The sequence below is a fragment of the Oncorhynchus keta genome, chromosome 8, assembly GCF_023373465.1.
Source record: "Oncorhynchus keta strain PuntledgeMale-10-30-2019 chromosome 8, Oket_V2, whole genome shotgun sequence".
NCBI classification, from domain to species: Eukaryota; Metazoa; Chordata; class Actinopteri; order Salmoniformes; family Salmonidae; genus Oncorhynchus; species Oncorhynchus keta.
Window position 1 is genome coordinate 6,048,368 of NC_068428.1, and position 22,573 is coordinate 6,070,940.

Here is a 22,573-nt window from a genome sequence, read left to right on the forward strand (position 1 = left end):
AGCTAGCCTTAGATTTCCGACTGACTGAGTATATTGGTTCCTGACTTCCCTGAAAAGTTGCATTTCACAGGGGTTATTCGATGCTAATGCACAATGCCACAGGATGTTTTTGTGCTGTCAAGGGAAGTCAAGTCTGGGTTGAACCAAGAGCTATATCTGTTCTTAGTTCTACATTTGTTTTAATGGGGCATGCTTATTTAAGACTGAGGAAAGCACTTTTAAAGAGCAACCAGGCATCCTCTACTGACAGGGATGAGGTCAATATCCTTCCAGGATACCCGGGCCAGGTCAATTAGAAAGGCCTGCTCACTGAAGTGTTTTAGGGAGCGTTTGACAGTGATGACGGGTGGTCGTTTGACCACGGAACCATTACGCACGCATGCAATGATCCTGGGTGTAGACAGCAGAGGAGTATTTAGAGGGCAAGTTGGTCAGGATGATATCTAAAAGGGCTCCCATGGTTACGGATTTAGGGTTGTACCTAGTAGGTTCCTTGATAATTTGTGTGAGATTGAGGGCACAAGTGTTGAGTGTTAAGCAAGTCCCAGTTTAGGTCACCTAACAGTACGAACTCTGAAGATGGATGGGGGCAATCAACTCACATATTTTCATAACTGTATGGTTGGTTAAGGGCTTGTAAGTAAGGATTTCACTGAAGTGTCTACACCTGATGTGTTCGGTGCATGTGACAAACACAATTAGATTTGATTTGAAGTGCATTTAAGACATACAAATGAATTAAGAGATGGAGGAACATATTTGAATTGGTAAACTACCAGAGGATGAAAAATGGCATTCTCCAGGGAAGCCTGAATCTGAAAATAGTATCTTCCAAATAATGTTTAATATTTCCCTATTACTTGCAAGGTATATGTAGTAGTTATGAGTCCTTACCATTAGCTGGATATTTCTTCATATTCTGTCTTTTGCACCAAGTGCAGGGCCGCTTACAATTGGCCCAGGGTCGTCATGTTAAAATAAGAATTTGCTCTTAACTGACTCGTCTAGTTAAATAAAACAATGCTCAGGCTCGTCTCATCTTTTGAGAACTGTACTGTTGCTTTAAAATGTGTCAGGCTGCCCTGTTGTTGCTGAGCTGGAAACCCCGTACTTTCTGAAGGGACCCAAGATGGCTGAACGCACACAGGGGGGGTAGTTGGCAATTATCTGTGCAATATGATGGACATTAATGTTTAATAACGTTAGTATGTGAAACGTAACATTGATGGAGTTATACGATTACAGCTGGTTGATCTGCCTAATTTTTGAGTGCAAGAATACCTCGTAAGGAGAGAGACTGGTCTCTGCGGCCCAGAGCCAGAACATGGCGGAACACTTGGGAAAGAAATAGCTAGCAGCTAACGGTATTATCAAGAGACACCTAGCTAGCTGTTCCGAAACGTCGGGGGCTACATTGGACAACACTGGTTGTAAACGGGCAATAATATAATCGGTGCATAGTATTTATCGCTATTTTAACAATTGACTGTTTTCATACGATGTTTAATGTAGCTGACTAGCTAACTTGCTAGCCAGAGATCTAGCCCACTACGGTAGTTACAGAAGCTAGCATACAAAAATCACCTCACTGTAGCTGAAGTCTGAGGATATAGCCAGGTGATCTTACCTGAATGTTTACCGTTGAAACATACTCGTCATACTTATTAGTTAGTCTGTGCTGTTTCTGGAGGATAATGCGAACCTCACTAGCAAGTCGGTTATGTTAAACAGCGCGACTTGATCATGCGTCGTGCATTTCTAGTCTGCGAAAGACATGTTTTGCGGAAGCCAGCTAAGGTTAGTTATCTGTAGGAAGTTACAATTAGCCAACAGCCAAACCCAAGTAATCTAGCTACTGTTTTTGAAAGCGAAAGTGGATCTAGTTATCCTCATACAAGGAAGTCGGTAGAGTTGCGGCGCAAGGTGAATACATCGGCGGGGGAAGCGGCCACGAACACCTGCCAAGATGACGGATACCCGCCGCCGAGTCAAAGTGTATACTCTCAACGAGGACAGACAATGGGATGACCGCGGTACGGGACACGTTTCCTCCGGTTATGTGGAGAGGCTGAAAGGCATGTCTCTGCTGGTGCGAGCGGAGAGCGATGGTGAGTCAGGTATAAGTATTGTTACTACTCTTAATACCCTCAACCATTGGTTTAACTCTTTGTTCTGATCATTTCATGAATCATGTTGTTGATAACACCTAACTTGTTAGCAGTAAACAAACTATATCGTTTGTGTGAACTATTATAGTAGTTTTTGTGTACTCTTATTTAGACTGTCAAAAAATGACCCTTGATATCTAGTGAGTGGGTGGTCCATTAAGCCCTTGACATCATAAACAAGTCACTAACCCTAAATCCCCATATTGTGTACTGAAAGACGAAATAACATAGCTCGACTGGATCATGGAATGTCCCCCATCTCTTTCCTCCAGTTGTATTGAGCCATCACACTGTTGTAAACTTTCTCAGTTCAAGAAGTCTGTCATCGCCTTGGACTTATGCCATGTTCGAAACAACTGAAGTCTAAAAAATAGTGATCTTCGGGGCCGGAAAGTGGGAGCTCTAGAAAAAGGCCAGAGTTCCCGAGTTGGGATTCCAAGTTGGATGACCATTCAAATCAAGTTTTCACAGCGGGAACTACATTTTTTTTCAGAGTTCCCAATTGTTTTGAACGCGCAGAACTCTGAGATTTCCGAGGTCCCAGTTGTTTTGAATGTGGCATTACATAACCACACTGTCCTCACAGCCTCCCAAAGAGGGTTTTGAGATACACAACTCCCAATTTAGCACCTCTACTGTCCTGTTTATAGCAGTAACCTGCCTCCCCTTTCGAAGTCTTTGTGCAAACTGTGAAACTGCACGTTCGTTGTTAGTGTAATAACATACTGTGTTTTTTCTCATCCCTCAGGTTCTCTACTGCTCGAGTCGAAAATCAACCCAAACACAGCCTACCAGAAACAACAGGTCAGTCACTTGCTTGATGAAGACACTTGAATATAAGGATTATGTGGTCTATGACCTGGTCCATGTTCATTAGGCACCAAATGGAAGAAACTGGGAGGAAATTCCTGGAGCTGGTCACATAAGAAACATCTGTGTTTTCAGACACCGCATGCCCTAATGAACACGTTGCTAACTTTTTTTTTTCCTTCTCTTGTCCTTTCAGGACACATTGATAGTGTGGTCGGAGGCTGAGAACTATGACCTGGCCCTCAGCTTCCAGGAGAAGGCCGGCTGCGATGAGATCTGGGAGAAAATCTGTCAGGTTGGTAACCTTCTATTCCTGTGTGTATGTTCAGTGTATGTATAAGTTGAAGGGGAAGCATGCTCAACTCTGTTTTGTGGCCAGATGCCCCAAATCCCCTAATAATGAAGGAAAATGGGTTAGCACTCACTTGACAAAGTGACAGCAGATACTTTGATTTAAAAAATCAAAGTATGGCTTAAAAGTAGGCTCATGCTTGTTCTTGTTTAACAAATGTCTTCATGCATTGTGTTTTGACTTGTCTCTCTGTTCTGTCCCTCATGTTGTGTTGTTATATCTCCGATCTCCAACAGGTCCAGGGCAAGGACCCGTCAGTGGATATCACACAAGAGCTGGTGGACGAGTCGGAGGAGGAGCGCTTTGACGACATGTCCTCCCCGGGCCTCGAACTCCCTCCCTGCGAGCTGGGCCACCTTGAGGAGCTCGCCGAGCTCGTGGCCTCATCCCTCCCCTCCCCCTTACGCCGTGAGAAACTAGCCCTGGCTGTGGAGAACGAGGGCTACATCCGCAAGCTCCTGGAGCTCTTCCGCCAGTGCGAGGACCTGGAAAACGCAGATGGCCTCCACCACCTATACGAGATCGTCAAGGGCATCTTCCTGCTAAACCGCACGGCCCTCTTCGAGGTCATGTTCTCTGAGGAGTGCATCATGGATGTGATTGGCTGCCTGGAGCATGACCCTGCGCTGGATGGGTTGCCGCGGCGCCACCGCGACTTCCTCACCAAGACGGCGCGCTTCAAGGAGGTCATCCCTATCGGTGACCCCGAGCTGCGGGCCAAGATCCACCAGACGTACCGCGTGCAGTACATCCAGGACATGGTGCTGCCCACGCCGTCGGTGTTCGAGGAGAACATGCTCTCTACATTGCACTCTTTCATCTTCTTCAACAAGGTGGAGATTGTGGGTATGCTGCAGGTGAGGTTGGTGCGTAAGGGAGCATAGTAGAATACACATGCAAGTAAGGTTGGGAGGTATCCAGATTTTCATACTGTTCTGTTACCATACTGGGATATACGGGAGTACCGTCAGTGTACACAAGGGGCGCTATTTCTTTCCAAAAGTGTTTGTAGATAGCCATCTCTGTGGAAACGCAAGAGTGTTTGGTAAGATGGCACAAGGAGCCAGATGTTTCACCGGATGTATAAATCTGAAGCATCAGGTTGGCATTTCCACTCGCCACCAAATATGGTAATGAGAGGAAGCCAAGTGGCCGGAAGTGGGAGAAGATTTATTTTGTTCGACATTCTGCTCATTTTCTCAATACAGTTTTGTTTTCCCAAAACTAGAATTTGTTAGTTATTAAGAGTGGACTATGTTTTTTGTAGACTTTTAAAGCTACATTTCTTTTGCATTGTGTAGGAGTGCAAGGGCCAAATTAGTTATTGCACTTGCACACTTCAGAGTAGACGTTCCCTAACGGAAATATACAAATACATGCAAGAATGCACCAATAGGATCTTGGCTCTGCCCACCACCTTGCTTGTTCTTCCCACTGATTAATTTGCTCCCATTGGAAACAACAGACGTGGTCTATCTTGGGTTACTTATTTAAAAAAATCTTTGGTTACGTTGCTTGATGGATACGTAGACAGGTTGGTTGTTTTGCAACAAAACTGATGTGTGTGTGCAACAATGGGTTAAAACAGACCGGGTTGGTTTAGATTGGTTTACATGTCAACAGTGATCCCGGAAATGTTCCATATGCACAAATTGCTTTTCTCTCATTTTCTGTTCAACTTTTGTTTACATCCCTGTTAGTGAGCATTTCTCCTTTGCCTAGATAATACATACACTTGACAGGTGTGGCATATCAACAAGCTGATTAAACAGCATGATCATTACACAGGTGCACCTTGTGCTGGGAAAATAAGGCCACTTTTAATGTGCCGATTTGTCACACAATGCAACAGATGTCTCAAGTTCTGAGGGAGCGTGCATTTGGCATGCTGACTGCAGGAATATCAGCCAGAGCTGTTGCAAGAGAATTGAATGTTAATTTCCCTACCATAAGCCACCCCCAATGTCGTTTCAGAGAATTTGGCAGTATGTCCAACCGGCCTCACAGCCGCAGACCATATGTATGGCATTGTGTGAGTGAGCGGTTTGCTGATGTCAACGTTGTGAACAGAGTGCCCCATGGTGGAGGTGGGGTTATTGTATGGGCAGGCATAAGTTACGGACAATTGCATTTTATCAATGGCAATTTGAATGCACAGAGATACCGTGACGAGATCCTGAGGCCCGTTGTCGCGCCATTCATACACCGCCATCACCACATGTTTCAGCATGATAATGCACGGCCCCATGTCGCAAGGATCTGTACACAATTCCTGGAAGCTGAAAATGTCCCAGTTCTTCCATGGAATGCATAGTCAGACAGGTATTGAGCAGGCTTGGGATGCTCTGGATCAACATGTATTCTAGCTCCTGCCAATGTCAGCAACTTTGCACAGCAATTGAAGAGGAGTGGGACAACATTTCACAGGCCACAACCAACAGCCTGATCAACTCCATGTGAAGGAGATGGTGCTGCATGAGGCAAATGGTGGTCACACCAAATACTGACTTGTTTTGTTTTTTGAAGGTATCTGCAGTGGTGTAAAAATACTGACGTAGGTCAAGTGGGTACTTTATCTACTGCTGGGTATCTGTCACCAACAGATGCATATCTGTATTCCCAGTCATGTGAAATCCATAGATTAGAGCCTAATGAATTCATCTAAATTGACGGATTTTCCATATGAACTGTAAGTAAAAACGTTGAAATTGTTGCATATTGTTTATTACTTTCCATAATGTGTATTTGTCTCAGTTGTTGGTCAGCTAGGTAGCATTTTTTTTGTTGGCACCTCAAAGTAAGAACAAGATAAAACTAGCTGAAATGAGGCACCTACGATTCCCCACATGGCAGCTTCTTGTCTTTTTGGCTATCATAAAAATTCATAACAAAGCACGACTTCCGACACCATGGATGTGCTCACATAATTTTTGTGACGTTGTCAGCCAATCCGTCTGTAGCTCATGCTCATCAGGCACCAAATGAAAGAAAACTGACTGAAGCAGGAAGGCTGCAGCTGGGCATGTCCAATAAAAAAATAAGCACATTTTCATTTTCTGTCACACAACATTAAACAAACAAAAAAAAGTATGTGTGCCCTAAACAACAAGACTCTGGTTAACACGATACAGCTACACACTCTATGTGAAGGTCTGACTGAAATGAAAAATGGTTAAACTATCATAAACACTTCTCAAAGGTCCTTTATCTTGAGGCTTCTGTTTTTTGAATGTCCTCTCATGCCTCTAACCTGGCCAGTCTGTCACCTGCAAGTCAGGGTTGTGTTCAGAAGGCACAAAAAACTACAATGTGTTCGTATTGGACAGGGACGGATAGTACATCCTGTTTTTCAAAATGTTTTGTGCCTACTGAAACAACCCCAGGGAGTCGGGCATGGTGCGACAGCTAAACAGCAGACCAACTGCCAAAATGTCTGAAATTAAACACTATAGTGCAGTGATGCAAGCGACAGCTAGAAGTTGCCTTCATAGGCACAGCTCTAGGATCAGATTACCCGTTTCCAACCATAACCATTTGGGAGTCAAAACAAAGAATTGGCAGTATATCAGTGTACATCTTTCATGTTCTCTTCTTTTTTTCCTTTCCCCTCCCTCGCTCAGGACGACGAGAAGTTCCTGACAGACCTCTTTGCACAGCTCACAGATGAGGCTACTGACGATGACAAGAGACACGAACTGGTACGCCAACTGACAGCAGCGCAGGCACAAATGTTTTATTTTTTATTTTTACACCTGACAAATATCCCCACCTTCCTTACACACTGTAGTCTTTCTCCCCGGCTGATTTTCGGGGCTAACAATGGTAAGAAATAATACAAAATACTGCAAAGTTTCCTAAGGCCTAGAAGTGTTTATTAGACCTATGGTTCTAGGGATGTAACGATTCCCTTGGTCCTCAGTTCCAATGTTTAAGATCCAATACATCGGTCTGCGGGAGCCCAATCACATCCAAATGTGAAGCATGCATCGGTCAAACCCATTCAAACATTAACAATGCGCACACTGCAGAGTGCGCGAGACAGCTGCTCACCCCAACGAGAGGCCTACCCCTGTTCTAGGCTATTTGTACCTCTGCGAGGCACCTTCAGAATGGCTGCTTGTAAAATGGCTTTTGCATTGTCAAATCATGGGTTTTATTATTTGAGTGACAACCAATGTAATTTGCTGAGTCATTGTTACCTTTGCCAAATGCGCTGTAGAAAATAGTTTTTTTTACCAGGGTTGTGTAGCCTACCGGAGTGGATACAACTCACATCCAACTGCTGATTGGGGTTTTCAATAATATAATAATAATAATATATGCCATTTAGCAGACGCTTTTATCCAAAGCGACTTACAGTCATGTGTGCATACATTCTACGTATGGGTGGTCCCGGGGATCGAACCCACTACCCTGGCGTTACAAGCGCCATGCTCTACCAACTGAGCTACAGACAAGATTGTATTTAGATTGTTCAGGTTCGCCATAAGATGTTGATTTGCTTTAAACAGTGTATTTGGTCCTTTTTACCCGAACAGGGTAATTTCATAAAGGACATCAATGATTTTTGTGAGCTGTGCGTGGTCACATTCATTGGTCAGAGTGGGATAAAAGACAGGGTAAAATCCAAAGTTGCATTTGATTAATTAGTTACATTTCTGAAGATAAATATGGACATAGTACTAGCTCTCAAAATGTTTCATCTGTAGAAATGTCAAGTTAATCAGTGGGTGATGATGATTTCAGAAAAAAACTATGGGGGGACAAAAGCCTAAATTGCCCCCACCCCAGGGGTGGTAGATGCTCAGCCTGCCCTATGGCTCTGCTCAGGTGCCTACACACACAGACACTGAGGGCCACGCAGCTTAAGCTGAAAGTACACTTCAGACTTTTGTCCCCGATTTAGCTGTCCCAGACAAGTTTTTGAGATCGGAGACAAATTACCCATGTTGTTGCCAACTTGAGACTCTCGGTCGTCACTGACACTTAATGTGATCGGGTCAGAGACTCAATCTGAGGGCTACCAATCCTGTCTTTGAGCAGTTCCAGACGTCCCGATGTTTTCAAACCTGTTTGTTTTCAAACCGTGCTTCTACACCTGCATTGCTTGCTGTTTGGGGTTTTAGGCTGGGTTTCTGTACAGCACTTTGAGATATCAGCTGATGGAAGAAGGGCTTTATGAATAAATTTGATTTTATCGGCACAATCTGCGATACTCTTGGGTTGCGCATCTCGCACTTCAAATTTTTGGCAATGGTGATCAGCAATAGCCACTTAGAGCTCACCAGAGAAGAAGCCAATGGGGAGATGTTTCGCTTCACCCAGAATGTGTCTACTCAAGCATGACACCAAGTATGCCTTTGTCAGTAATGTAAAGTACTAAAGTAAAAAATACTTTAAAGTACTAAAGTAGATTTTTAGGGTATCTGTACATTACTATTTATATTTTGGACTACTTTTACTTCACTACATTCTTAAAAAAAAATATTTTACTTTTTACTACATACATTTTCCTTGACACCCAAAAGTACTTTTTACATTTTGAATGCTTAGCAGGACAGGAAAATGATCAAATTCACAGTTATCAACTGAACATCCCCGGTCATCACTACTGCCTCTGATCTGGTGGACTCACTAAACACACATGCATTGTTTGTAAATTATGTCTGAATGCTGGAGTGTGCCCCTGGCTATTTGTAAATAAATAAAAAAACAAGACACTTGTGTCTTCTAGTTTTCTTAATATAAGGAATTTTAATTATTTATACTTAATACTTAAGTATATTTTAGCAGTTACACTTAATTTTGATACTTAAGTATATTTTAAACCAAATACTTTTAATCAAGTAGAATTTTACTATGTGACTTTTATTTCAGTCGTTTTCTATTAAGGTATCTTTACTCTTACCCAAGTATGACAATTGCAGTGTTATTCAATTCAAAATGTTGGCTACAAACTTTTGAGGCTGCTTTGAGCCACCACTCGTTAACGTAGCTAAAAATCTACTCGCATGGCATTGTGTTCGTGAGACAGTGTGGAGAATCCCCACGACTAAGTGAAGAATCTTGAACCCCGTCTGCATCTAGATGCGTATCGAATCGTTCATGAAAGGAGAGTTGCATATCCTTATGCTTCCTGGTCCTGGGAATCCAAAGGGGATGCAGCACTTTTTTGTTTTTTCCCCTTCCACGCACACACTTCATTCAAATGATCAGCTCATCATTAAGCCTTTAGTGAAGGGGTGTCAAACGCATTCCATGGAGTGTTTGCAGGTTTTCCCTTGTACTTGATCAATCATTTAAGGTGATTGATTTGTTAGGAACTCCCCGTCACCTGGCTGTCTAGGTCTTAATTGGGCACGAATTGAAAGGAAATAACAAAAACCAGCAGACACTCGGACGTCCATGGAATGTGTTTGAACTTAAGCGGGGGTGTCAATCAGCTGTGTTCGTGCTAGGGCGAAAACAAAACTGGGCTTGGAGACACTGCATTGGACAATTAAAAGAAACGCACATAGCAAATGAGACATGCAAATTAAATAATTGAGGATGATGCCAAAAAGTCTTACTTAGGATAGTCCTATTTTTAATTTTATTTAACCTTTTTTATTTAACTAGGCAAGTCTGTTAAGGAATTCTTATTTACAATGGCCAAACCCGGACGACACTGGGCCAATTGTGCACCGCCCTTTGGGACTCCCAATCACGGCTGGTTGTGATACAGCCTGGATTGGAACCAGGGTGTCTGTAGTGACGTCTCTAGCACTGAGATGCAGTGCCATAGACCGCTGCACCACTCTGGAGCCCAGATAGTTAGCCAATGACTAACACAAAGCATTGTTTTCCCCGCAGGTAAACTTTCTAAAGGAGTTCTGCGCCTTCTCACAAACGTTACAACCTCAAAACAGAGACACCTTCTTCAAGACTCTGTCAAACATGGGAATTCTCCCTGCACTAGAGGTTATACTGGTGAGTGCCCACACACACACAAGCCCTAGCCCACAAGCACAAGCCCTAGCCCCAACCTGTGTAAATTCCACCTAGCCTATTTGAGGGCAAGGTGGACCTTATCGCTTATACCAATTACCTACACAGTTATTTAAGGTCTACATGGATGGAATATTGTACTCAAACTCACTGCTTTGTATTCCTTAGCTGTCTTTTCCGATGTTATTCTCCTCTGTTCTGATTGTTCATATTGGATTCCGTTGTGAATATTGTGTGTGCCGTCAGGGGATGGATGATGTGCAGGTGCGCGGCGCAGCCACCGATATCTTCTCCTATCTGGTGGAGTACAACCCCTCTATGGTACGAGAGTTTATCATGCAGGAGTCCCAGCAGAACGATGATGTGAGTACAGCTCTTACCTGCACACCTCCCTCATGCAGTAGGACAACAGAGATAGTAATCTGAGTTTTAGACTATGGACATATATTAAATGCAACAAAACAAACTGACTTCTGTAGGCTACAGACAGACACATTTTGGCAGGTGCGATGTCTTTTTCACCAGCAACGTTGGTTGATGATCCTGGCTCCACAGTGTGAGCATTTCACAGTCAAGTATGATCACATTTTGTCAAATGAATGCTACAGGAGCTGTTTTAAAAGTATTTTGATGGTGAGTGCAGTTTTTTTTGTTTCATGGCTGGTAAATTCGGCACAAACAAAACTTTTACCATGGAAACCTCGCGCACTTAAAGGGCAAGGTGAACATTTTTGTCTCATCTTTGATATTTTGGTTCAAAGGAACAAAAAAATGTAACTAAATACTATACCACATTTACTTGAAATGCGTGTTATTGTTTTTGATGCATTACAGAGCATGCTCATCAGTTTTATTGGTTTAATTATAGTGAGATATTTTAGCTGGTAAAAAAAAAAATCTGAGTGTGGTAGATTTGTATATCTACCTGCCACAGTGGCTAATGAAACAAAAAGTACATTTTAGGCCCTGAATGTAAATGCTGCTTGTGTGTGCTGAAGCAAAACTGGTACCAGGTCTGAGAACAGTGGGACTCTGAGTGATTGACAGAACAATCACATGACCATCTGAGAAAATAACTTCTTTTTAAATTTTTTATAAACCTGTAAGGACCTGGGCTCAGTCCTAAACTTAACCCCGACCTTGGATAGTTAGTGGTCTTGTTTTGTGGCTTCGTTGTATTCTTTAATCAATGTTTCATTCAGATCTTAGTGCACAATTGTCACATGTGTCAGGAATATTTCTGCCATTGAAATCTTTGGGAGGGCCATCTTGGCATTTCAGTTAATAAGCGTGCCTTGTTAAAAGTACATTTGTGGAATTTCTTTCCTTAATCGTTTGAGCCAATCAGTTGTTGTGACATGGTATACAGAAGACAGCCCTATTTGGTAAAAGACCAAGTCCATATTATGGCAAGAACAGCTCAAATAAGCAAAGCAAAACTTTGCTTTAAGACATGAAGGACAGGGCCTCCTGGGTGGCGCAGTGTTAAGGGCGCTGTACTGTAGCGCCAGCTGTGCCACCAGAGACTCTCGGTTCGCGCCCAGGCTCTGTCATAACCAGCCACGACCGGGAGGTCCGTGGGGCGATGCACAATTGGCCTGGGTTAGGGAGGGTCTGGCCGGTAGGGAAATCCTTGTCTCATCGAGCACCAGCGACTCCCGTGGCGGGCCGGGCGCAGTGCACGCTAACCAAGGTTACCAGGTGCACAGTCTTTCTTCCGACACATTGGTGCGGCTGGCTTCCGGGTTGGATGTGTCAAGAAGCAGTGCGGCTTGGTTGGGTTGTGTGATCAGCCCGAGCCCGTACGGGAGTTGTAGCGATGAGACAAGATAGTAGCTACTAACAATTGGATACCACGAAATTGGGGAGAAAAAGGGGTAAAAACATTTTTTTTAAAGACATGAAGGACAGTCAATCCTGAAAATTTCAAGCACACTCGCAAAAACCATCACGCACTATGATGAAACCATCATGATGCAGGCAGCTCATCATGCCACAACGAAACCAGATGTCATTGTTTTCGTTTTTGAAATATTTTTCATTTATTTTTTTTTGCTAACAAAAAGAATACATAGACAAACGCAAACGACTTAATGTTTACATACGTTCATCTAATTGTTGTGTTTGTCTAGACAATTTTATTTTTATTTTACAAAATATTTAAATGATAAAACATTTGATTCTCTTAAAGTTGGATCAATTGACTTCCTGTATTTATGTAATGACTTATTCAATACAAGTGACAAAAATAATATTGCCCAACCCATTGGGTATCTCACCACACCCCCATATGCCTTGCCTTGGAAGTATGCAGACAGATGGATGAAAAGCACACTTGCATTGTAAAACTTCTGACAGCCAGCTTTCTAACTCGGCCCTTCACTTTTGGACTGGCTCAAATAGGATTCCCTCGACATTGCTCTGATGTCCAAAAGCATTCAGGTCAACATTTTGTGAAACAGTATAAAACTTAAGTTGCATATATTTGAAAAAGTCTACATTGGTCAGTCCAAAATTGCTTTTGAATTCTGTCATGGAAATAATTGTATCGCCTATTACTGGTTCGTTTACGGTTTCTATTCCTTTAGTTTTCCATGTGGGCCAATTTGTCTGTGAATTCTGAAAAGGTATCCAAATATATTTCCAAAGGGGGTGTTTTTAGGGAGTGATATTGGTTCTCGTAGAATCCATTTAATTTTCTAAACTGTAAAGTTGTTCATGTTCTTAGCTCCATCCTTTGAATCATAGACACGTGAAATGATTCTGGGGATGAGCATGCGTATCTTCAATATGTACCCATTGTTCCTCTTTAGTGCATTTAACAATAAAAAATAAAAACTTGCTTGGTGAAAAGATACAATTACAAATCTGGAAGGTTAAAACCACCTTTAAATTTAGGGACATGTAAAACGTTCCTATTTATTCTGAGTTTTATGAATTCTCTTATGGCAGAGTATATTTTTTGAAAGAATGTTTTCGGTGGGGTAATTGGTACTACTGAAAAATAAGTATTAACTTTGGGAGCCATGCCATTCTAGAGGTTTGTTCCGCATGTATGTTTTATGGGGATGATTCCATTTAATTATATCTGATTTCATGTTGGATGTCATTGTTTTTAATGAAACTGATTGCGATTTTGTATTTTTACCTTTTGACGTCTCACACAGATGTTAGGCCTCATGAACAGTCTTCACCTAGAGTCTGCTAAGACGTTTAAAGTACCATATTCATTCAGTTTGAAATTCTGGACATAAGCTAGCATGCTCTTCAAACCAGCCAGCCAGGTAAACTACCAAGCAACATAGGGTAGTCCACAATATTTCATGGCATCCGGGGCGTCTTCCTACGAGTCGCCTATGTGTTTTGAATGCTAGTGGCGAATTTGCTTCTAGACTCTGATCTTCAGCCAGTTTTACATTTCCCCCACCAATGGTCCCTTGGTGTCTCCCAGGACATCCTGCTGATCAACCTGATCATCGAGCACATGATCTGTGACTCTGACCCGGAGCTGGGCGGCGCCGTACAGCTGATGGGTCTGCTACGCACCCTGGTCGATCCTGAAAACATGATGGCCACAGCCAATGTGAGTAGATCGGCTCGCTTCTGAACTTTTTTCCTTACCCCTTTCACCCTGATAACATGCTGGTCATGGCCAATGTAAGTCTTACAATGCCCTTTCACCCCCCACCCCCCGAGAGAGTGGCTTGAATTCGAAACGACCCTTAGCTCCTAGTCCTTGGGCAGGATCTAAATCCCACCAGGCACACTTCCTAGAGGCTCCGCTACCGTTTTGTGACTTCACTTGGCACCACACCTGGGGCTTCGCACAGAGATTTCGCTGCATTCCATAATTTGAAACTAAGGAGATCACTCGGTAGAGTGTAAACCAAACCCAACTTACTCTCTAGGCACTTCCTTCAGGTCATGTGTGTTTTGGTGAAACCCTTTTCACTTGGAGTGTTTGCATCTCATGGTTTGACTCTCCTCCTCCTGCAGAAAACGGAGAAGACAGAGTTCCTGAGCTTCTTCTACAAGCACTGCATGCATGTCCTCTCTGCTCCTCTGCTGGCCAACACCACGGATGACAAACCCAGTAGAGGTGTGTCCCCTGTGTGTGTGCAGAGAAACAATGTTTTACCTGCATCCAAATGAACCAGAAATACACTATAAGATATATGTGTGTGTGAGTGTCCTGTTATTGTCAGGATGACTGGCACACTCACTTAAAGTTGTATATACAGTATCTGATGCGAGCAGGTACAATTTAGCGTTCTGTCACACGTACGCGCATGCATGCACACCCTAGATGAGCCACCATATGTCAGTGCTCTGAGTGAATGAATGACCTCTTACACACACACACACACACACACACACACACACACACACACACACACACACACACACACACACACACACCATATGAGCCACTGTATGTCTGTGTGAGTGCTTCATGTTTGTTATGAACACCCACACCGTTAACCACCTCCCTGTATCCCCTCCAGATGACTTCCAGACGTCTCAGCTGCTGGCGCTGATCCTGGAGCTGCTGACGTTCTGCGTGGAGCACCACACCTACCACATCAAGAATTACATCATCAACAAGGACATCCTCCGTAGGGTCCTGGTGCTCACTGCCTCACAGCACGCCTTCCTGGCCCTCTGTGAGTCCTCTATACACACACACACACAACATAACGTTCAGCTCGCCAATAACCCGTCACTATATCCTCACCAAGCCTGTGTTGTATCTTTCTGCATCACCACCACACTCTAGACCTTTAAAACACCTTCCTCTTTCTATTCCAATATCTCACACACACTTGCTGAGTCTCTCTCTGTACTGACACTCAGGAGAGAACTGTAACATCTGCACACTCTACGAGTTGGTTGGAACATTGTTTCTGTATCAACTTGATCACAGTGAAAAGGTGAATGTGTGTCAAACTCCTCCAGGCGCGCTGCGCTTCATGAGGCGTATCATCGGGCTGAAGGACGAGTTCTACAACCGCTACATCATGAAGAACTTCCTGTTTGAGCCGGTGGTCAAGGCCTTCCTCAACAACGGCGCCCGCTACAATCTCATGAATTCAGCCATCATCGAGATGTTTGAATATGTCCGCGTGGTGAGCATTTCTTCGCTTCCAATGTCTCCTGTGTTTTAACTTTTATTGTAAAAAAAATTATATCACGAAAGAAAGTAGAAATGCTAACCTACTCCTAGCGGCCTTACTTTTGACAATATCACCTCTGCTTAGACAGAACAAAACCTAAGCTGAGCAAGAATGGTATGGTCTTTCTCTCTCTCTTCTCTTTCCTCCTCTATACGCTACCGTTCTCCCCAGGAGGATGTGAAGTCCCTGACGGCCCACATAGTGGAGAACTACTGGAAGTCCCTGGAGGATGTGGACTACGTGCAGACCTTTAAAGGACTGAAGCTGCGCTATGAACAGCAGAAGGAGAGGCAGGACAACCCCAAACTGGACAGGTTCATATATTGTTTTTGTGTTTATTTATTGTCACGTGTCCATTGTTTTTACTATGTGCTGCAAAATGAATTGCACCTCTGGGATAAGAAAGACCACTCTAAGGCTGAGGGGGAAGGGTGATGGGATCAAATCACATTTATTTATATAGCCCTTCGTACATCAGCTGATATCTCAAAGTGCTGTACAGAATCCCGGCCTAAAACCACAACCGGCAAGCAATGCAGTTGTAGAAGCATGGTGCCTAGGAAAAACTCCCTAGAAAGGACTAAACCTAGAGAGGAACCAGGCTATGTGGGTTGGCCAGTCCTTCTGGCTGTGCCGGGTGGAGATTATAACAGAACATGGCCAAGATGTTCGAATGTTCATAAATGACCAGCATGGTCAAATAATAATAATCACAGGCAGAACAGTTGAAACTGGAGCAGCAGCACGGCCAGGTGGACTGGGGACAGCAAGGAGTCATCATGTCAGGGAGTCCTGAGGCATGGTCCTAGGGCTCAGGTCCTCCGAGAGAGAGAAAGAGAGAATTAGAGAGAGCATACTTAAATTCACACAGGACACTGGATAAGACAGGAGAAGTACTCCAGATATAACAAACTGACCCTAGCCCCCCGACACAAACTACTGCAGCATAAATACTGGAGGCTGAGACAGGAGGGGTCAGGAGACACTGTGGCCCCATCCGAGGACACCCCCGGACAGGAGATGGATAGATGAAATACATATTCTGCTAGTGATGTTTGGGGTTGGTAGTGGGCATTCTAACTGTAGTTTTGAAATGGCTGCCATTAGCTACAGAATGAGTGGGTTATTGTCTTTGGCTTTAAACGATTACAATTGGCTAGTGATACGGTCTTCTTTTGGCTCGACTCAAGCTGATTGGCTTTATGAATGATTGTCCATTTTTTTACCTTTGGAATCCACGTGTCTCTATCAATTTGCTATCCCTCATTTGTCTGTAACTCAACTCTGCAGTCATGCTCAAGTTGAACTGTTTGCCAACTCTCCTTACACAGCATGCGGTCGATCCTGAGGAACCACCGGTTCCGGCGTGATGCGCGAACCCTGGACGACGATGAGGAGATGTGGTTCAACGCGGACGAGGAAGAGCTTGAGGACTGCGAGGCGGTGGTGCCCCCCTCGGACAACAAGATCACCAAAGCGAGCGGTGGCGCCGGCGAGAATGAAGACCTCATGGACCCCATCAGCAAGTTCATGGAAAGGAAGAAACGTAGGTCGCAGGGAAATAATGCATGAATTATATGTGAAGTGCTGTTTTTTAAGGGGAGTTTAGATGCACTTGTTTTGGTTTGGAATTTGTACTTTTTTCTCGGTGCTCTGGGGAAATGAAATGAAGTGCATTTGAAGGTTGCTAATATACTCTGTACTGAGAAGAAAATAAGTTGTCTTGCGTCTTTAGAAAAAAGTAAAACTGACAGTCCACAACTGTCTGGATCTTTGTCTTTCTGTCGAACAGTGAAAGACTCCGATGACAAGGAAGTCCTGGGCAAGTCCAGTAGTCTGTCAGGCCGCCAGAGCCCCAGCTTCAAACTCTCCTTCTCCGGCTCCACCACCAAGACCAGCCTGTCCAGCCCGCCCGCATCGCTGCGCCCCGGCTCACCTGGGTCAGGGGCCAAGGGCTCGCCCCCGACAGTAGCCACAGTCACCACAAAGGTGGGTAGAATCTCCAGACTCATCTCCACGGGGACCTGGGTTGTGTTCATTAGGGCACAACAGAAAACATTTCAAATGTAAAATAGTTATTGGACAGTTCAAGTTTGTCTGTTTTCTTCATTCTGTGCCTAAGAATGGAATGATTGTTTGGGAGTCGGAGTTTAGTTCTTACAAAAACACAGGGATCGTTTACCCAAAGTATAAAATTGACACATTTTGTTTCCTTACCTTGAAATCAGTCCGGAGAAGGACAGACTGCAATCCACACTTCGGGTTTGTTTGCCGAACCACTGCTAACAACCATTCACTTTTAACATTTGCAAATGAAAAACCATTAGAAGTCAATTTACCCCAATCGCACGCTCCCTCTGAACTTGAGACATCTGTGGCATTGTGTTATGTAACAATTCTACTGCCAATGTTTGTCTATGGAGATTGCATGGATGTGTGCTCGATTTTATACATCTGCCAGCAACAGTTGTGGCTAATTTGAAGGGATGTCCACATGTATGTGGACAGTGCATTCGGAACGTATTCAGACCCCTTGACTTTTAAACATTTTGTTACGTTACAGCCTTATTCTAAAATGGATTAAAACAAATGTATCATCAATTTACACACTACCCCATAATGACAAAGCAAAAACAGTTTTGCTTTAAAAAAAATGTATTTACATAATTACTCAGACCCTTAAAATTCAGACTTAAAATTGAGCTCAGGTGAATCCTGTTTCCATTGATCATCCTTGAGATGATCAATTGATTGGACATGATTTGGAAAGGGGCACACCTGTCTATATAAGGTCCCCCTGTTGACAGTCCATGTCAAAGCACTGCAGCACTCCACCAATCAGGCCTTTATGGTAGAGTGGCCAGACTGAAGCCACTCCGTAAAAGGCACATGACAGCCCGCTTGGAGTTTGCCAAAAGGCAACTAAAGACTCTCAGACAATGAGAAATTAGATTCTCTGGTCTGATGAAACCAAGATTGAACTCTTTGGTCTGAATGCCAAGCGTCACGACTGGAGGAAACCTGGCACCATCTCTACGGTGAAGCCTGGTGGTGGCAGGATCATGCGGTGGGGATGTTTTTCAGCGGCAGGGACTGGGAGAGTAGTTAGGATCGAGGGATAGATGAACGGAGAAAAATACAGAGTGAAGAATAGAGATCCTTGATGGAAACCTGCTCCAGAGCACTCAGGACCTCTGACTGGGGCGAAGATTCACCTTCCAACAGGACAACAACCCAAAGCACACAGCCAAGATAACTCAGGACTGGCTTCGGGGTAAGTCTCTGAACGCTCTTGAATGGCCCGGACTTGAACCTGATCGAACATCCAACCCGACAGAGCTTGAGAGGATCTGCAGCGAAGAATGGAAGAAACTCCCCAAATACAAATGTGCCAATCCTTTAGCGTTGTACTCAAGAATACCTTTTTGCCTGCTTTCCAACAGACACTGGAAGACAAATTCACCTTTCAGCAAGACAATAACTTAAAACACAAGGCCAAATATACACGAGTTGCTTACCAAGATGACATCAAATATTCCTAGTGGCCTAGTTACAGTTTTGACTTAGCATAGATTTTCAAGCCGATTTAAGACTTAAACATTTTCAATTCAGGCTGTAACACAAAAACATTTGGAATAAGTAACTGGGTATGAATACTTTCTGAAGGCCCTGTGTGTCTATACTGTGTGTGTGTTTATATTTCAACTCAGCAAAAATAGAAACGTCCCCTTTTCAGGACCCTGTCAATCAAAGATAATTTGTAAAAAATTGCTAATAACTTTACAGATCTTCATTGTAAGGAGTTTAAACACTGTTTTCCATGCTTGTTCAATGAACAATAAACAGGGTTTGAACATGCACCTGTGGAATGGTTGTTAAGATACTAACAGCTTACAGACGGTAGGCAATTAAGGTCACATTTATTAACACTAAAGAGGCCTTTCTACTGACTGAAAAACACCAAAAGAAGATGCCCAGGGTCCCTGCTAATCTGCGTGAACGTGCCTTAGGCATGCTGCAAGGAGGCATGAGGACTGCAGATGTGGCCAGGGCAATACATTGTAATGTCTGTACTGAGACGCCTAAGACAGTGCTACAGGGAGACAGGATGGACAGCTGATCGCCCTCGCAGTGGCAGACCACGTGTAACAACACCTGCAAAGGATCGATACATCCGAACATCACACCTGCGGGACAAGTACAGGATGGCAACAACAACTGCCCGAGTTTCACCAGGAACGCACAATCCCTCCATCAGTGCTCAAACTGCCCACAATAGGCTGAGAGAGGCTGGACTGAGGGCTTGTAGACTTGTTGTAAGGCAGGTCCTCACCAGACATCACCGGCAACAACGTTGCCTATGGGCACAAACCCACCATCGCTGGACCAGACAGGACTGGCAAAAGGTGGTCTTCACTGACGAGTTGCGGTTTTGTCTCACCAGGGGTGATGGTGGGATTTGCGTTTATCGTCGAAGGAATGAGCGTTACACCCAGGCCTGTACTCTGGAGCGGGATCGATTTTGGAGGTGAAGGGTCTGTCATGGTCTGGGGTGGTGTGTCACAGCATCATCGGACTAAGCTTGTTGTCATTTCAGGCAATCTCAACGCTGTGTGTTACAGGGAAGAAAACCTCCTCCCTCATGTCGTACCCTTCCTGTAGGCTCATCCTGACATGACCCTCTAGCACGACAATGCCACCAGCCATACTGCTCGTTCTGTGCGTCATTTTCTGCAATGGAATGTCAGTGTTCTGCCATGGCCAGCGAAGAGCCCGGATCTCAATCCCATTGAGCACGTCTGGAACCTGTTGGATCGGAGGGTGTGAGCTAGGGCCATTCCCACCCCAGAAATGTCCGGGAACTTGCAGGTGCCTTGGTGGAAGAGTGGGGTAACATCTCACAGCAAGAACTGGCATATCTTATGCAGTCCATGAGGAGGAGATTCACTGCAGTACTTAATGCAGCTGGTGGCCACACCAGATACTGACCCCCCCCATTTGTTCAGGGACACATTATTCCATTTCTGTTAGTCACATGTCTGTGGAACGTATTCAGTTTGTCTGTTTTTGAATCATGTTATGTTCATACAAATATTTACACATGGTAAGTTTGCTGAAAATAAATGCAGTTGACAGTGAGAGGACATTTCTTCTTTTGCTGAGTTATATGTATGTATGTAGGTGGGTGGGTGTGTGATTACACACACACTACCGTACAAAGTTTCGGGTCACTTAGAAATGTCCTTGTTTTTGAAAGAAAAGCACAAAAAAATGTCCATAAAAACAACATTGATCATAAATACAGTGTAGACATTGTTTATGTTATAAATTACTATTCTGATCAATTTGACATTATTTTAATGGACAAAAAAATAGCTTTACATTAACAAACAAGGACATTTCTAAGTGAACCCAAACTTCTGGACTTGTGTTTTTAAGTTTTCACTCAAGGATTTCAATGGCTGAAAAGTCCTTGAAGTCCTCTTAAGGGGCTGATTCTGATGGGAATCAGACATCAGTTTGGGGGCTCTAAGATAGTAGCTTCCAGGCCTTAAGTTTTAGACCTCTGTTATGGTAAAGAGTTAAGTAGTTATTTTCTGTAAGAAATATAATCAAGATCAGATCTGAATACATGAATGACCCCGCCACCACTTTCTCTTGTTCTTTCTTAGGTGGGGCTGGTGGACTACCCCGATGACGACGAAGAAGACGAAGAGGAGGTGGGTGGCGAGAGTAAAGAAGAGACTCCGCCCTTGTCCAAGAAGTCCAAGCTTAGCTCCTAATAAAAATACATTGTTCATGACTGCTTTCCACCGATCCCACGATAGACCCAACACAGGATGGAACAAACTCTGCTCAAACTGTTAAAACAAATACACAACCCCCCCCCTTGGTTTTCAATGGGTGATTCTGTTAAGGAGCGGACTATGGATGGAAACGCGTCTCCTCCAACTAATCCCAATATACAAGTGCCAATCGGGAGGCCGCAGAGCTAGGAACGAACGAGCGGAGATGGAAGACTATTACCGATAACGGCGTCAGATAAAAGGGGCAGGCTGACGATTTGTAATCTAACAGCTAAAATACAGCAGGAAATGACCACATAAACACACACATTCATCCACACACAGACTTAAACCCCAAAGAGCTTGTGTGCTCGGACCATGACCCCCAACCCCCCACTCAGGGAAGGACATCACAGCGACCCCCCCTCCCCCAATGGGGCCGACCAATCAAGATGCAGAACCACTCACCCCCTACGCTGACTTCTCCACCCATTTCTGTTAATTTCTCTCTTCTCCCTCCACTACTCCTCCCCCCCTTCCCATTTTTTTAAAAAGATGTTAGTTTCTAGGACCAGATGGGGGACTGCAGACCAACGGTGAAATCGCTGCCGTTGGTTTTAATTTTGATGATGTCATTAGTGCTGTCGTCGTTGCTCAGCTGAAGTTCTTCCTCTCAATAGAGAAAAGCCAGCTGTTAATTTTTTTCCCCTTTTAAATCACTCTCTGTTTTTGTAAATGACAACAAAGAGACCTGCCGTTTACATGTTCAGGAACTTCTGTCTCACTTGAACAGGTTTTTAAAGACCGTGGTAGGTTGAGCTAGTTTTACCCTTTTTTTGCCCTTTGAAACTGCAGATTTTTTGGACAAAATCATTTGTAATCCTGTCTTGATTAAAGATTGAGTGGAATTAGATGTGATCAATTTTATCATATCTTCACTTTCTTTTTTAGTTTTGTTTTCCATTGTTCAGAAATATTTGGGACCATTAAAAATGATCTTTGCTGTATGATGTCCAACTACCTTTTGTGAGACTGAGATTGTGTTCTCTGCACTGCTATGTTGCAGTAGCCTAGTCCCAGATCTGTTTGTGCTGTCTTGTCAACTCCTATGGTGGCGTGACCATGACCATCAGAATCGGCAAGACTTTTCACTTTACACTTTTAATTTTTTGGGATGTTGAAAGGTGTAGTAGCATATTTTATTGTGAATGTGACGTTTTTATAATTCATAAACTAATTTTTAGCAATTTTGTAATGGTTTGACTTGATAATGAGGTCAGTTATCTTTTTACAAGG

At 43.7% G+C, this 22,573-nt stretch overlaps 1 protein-coding gene across 3 annotated transcripts; it reads left to right on the forward strand.

The window, feature by feature from the left end:
* Positions 1 to 1,091: 1,091 nt before the first annotated feature.
* Positions 1,092 to 22,284, forward strand: LOC118386751 (serine/threonine-protein phosphatase 4 regulatory subunit 3-like). 3 transcript variants are annotated; one of them, XM_035774522.2, is made up of 15 exons: positions 1,092 to 2,117; positions 2,917 to 2,972; positions 3,175 to 3,273; positions 3,567 to 4,187; positions 6,951 to 7,028; positions 10,183 to 10,299; positions 10,564 to 10,680; positions 13,769 to 13,900; positions 14,314 to 14,416; positions 14,823 to 14,981; positions 15,274 to 15,443; positions 15,663 to 15,805; positions 16,823 to 17,037; positions 17,284 to 17,480; positions 21,164 to 22,284. In XM_035774522.2, exons 1-15 carry the CDS (start codon positions 1,967 to 1,969, stop codon positions 21,272 to 21,274), a joined length of 2,469 nt encoding a protein of 822 aa, XP_035630415.1. In that variant the 5' UTR covers positions 1,092 to 1,966; the 3' UTR covers positions 21,275 to 22,284. The 3 variants fall into 3 exon arrangements, with proteins under 3 accessions (XP_035630415.1, XP_035630416.1, XP_035630417.1); XM_035774523.2 differs by having other exon boundaries at positions 15,666 to 15,805; XM_035774524.2 differs by having other exon boundaries at positions 1,092 to 2,108.
* The last annotated feature ends 289 nt before the right edge of the window (positions 22,285 to 22,573 follow it).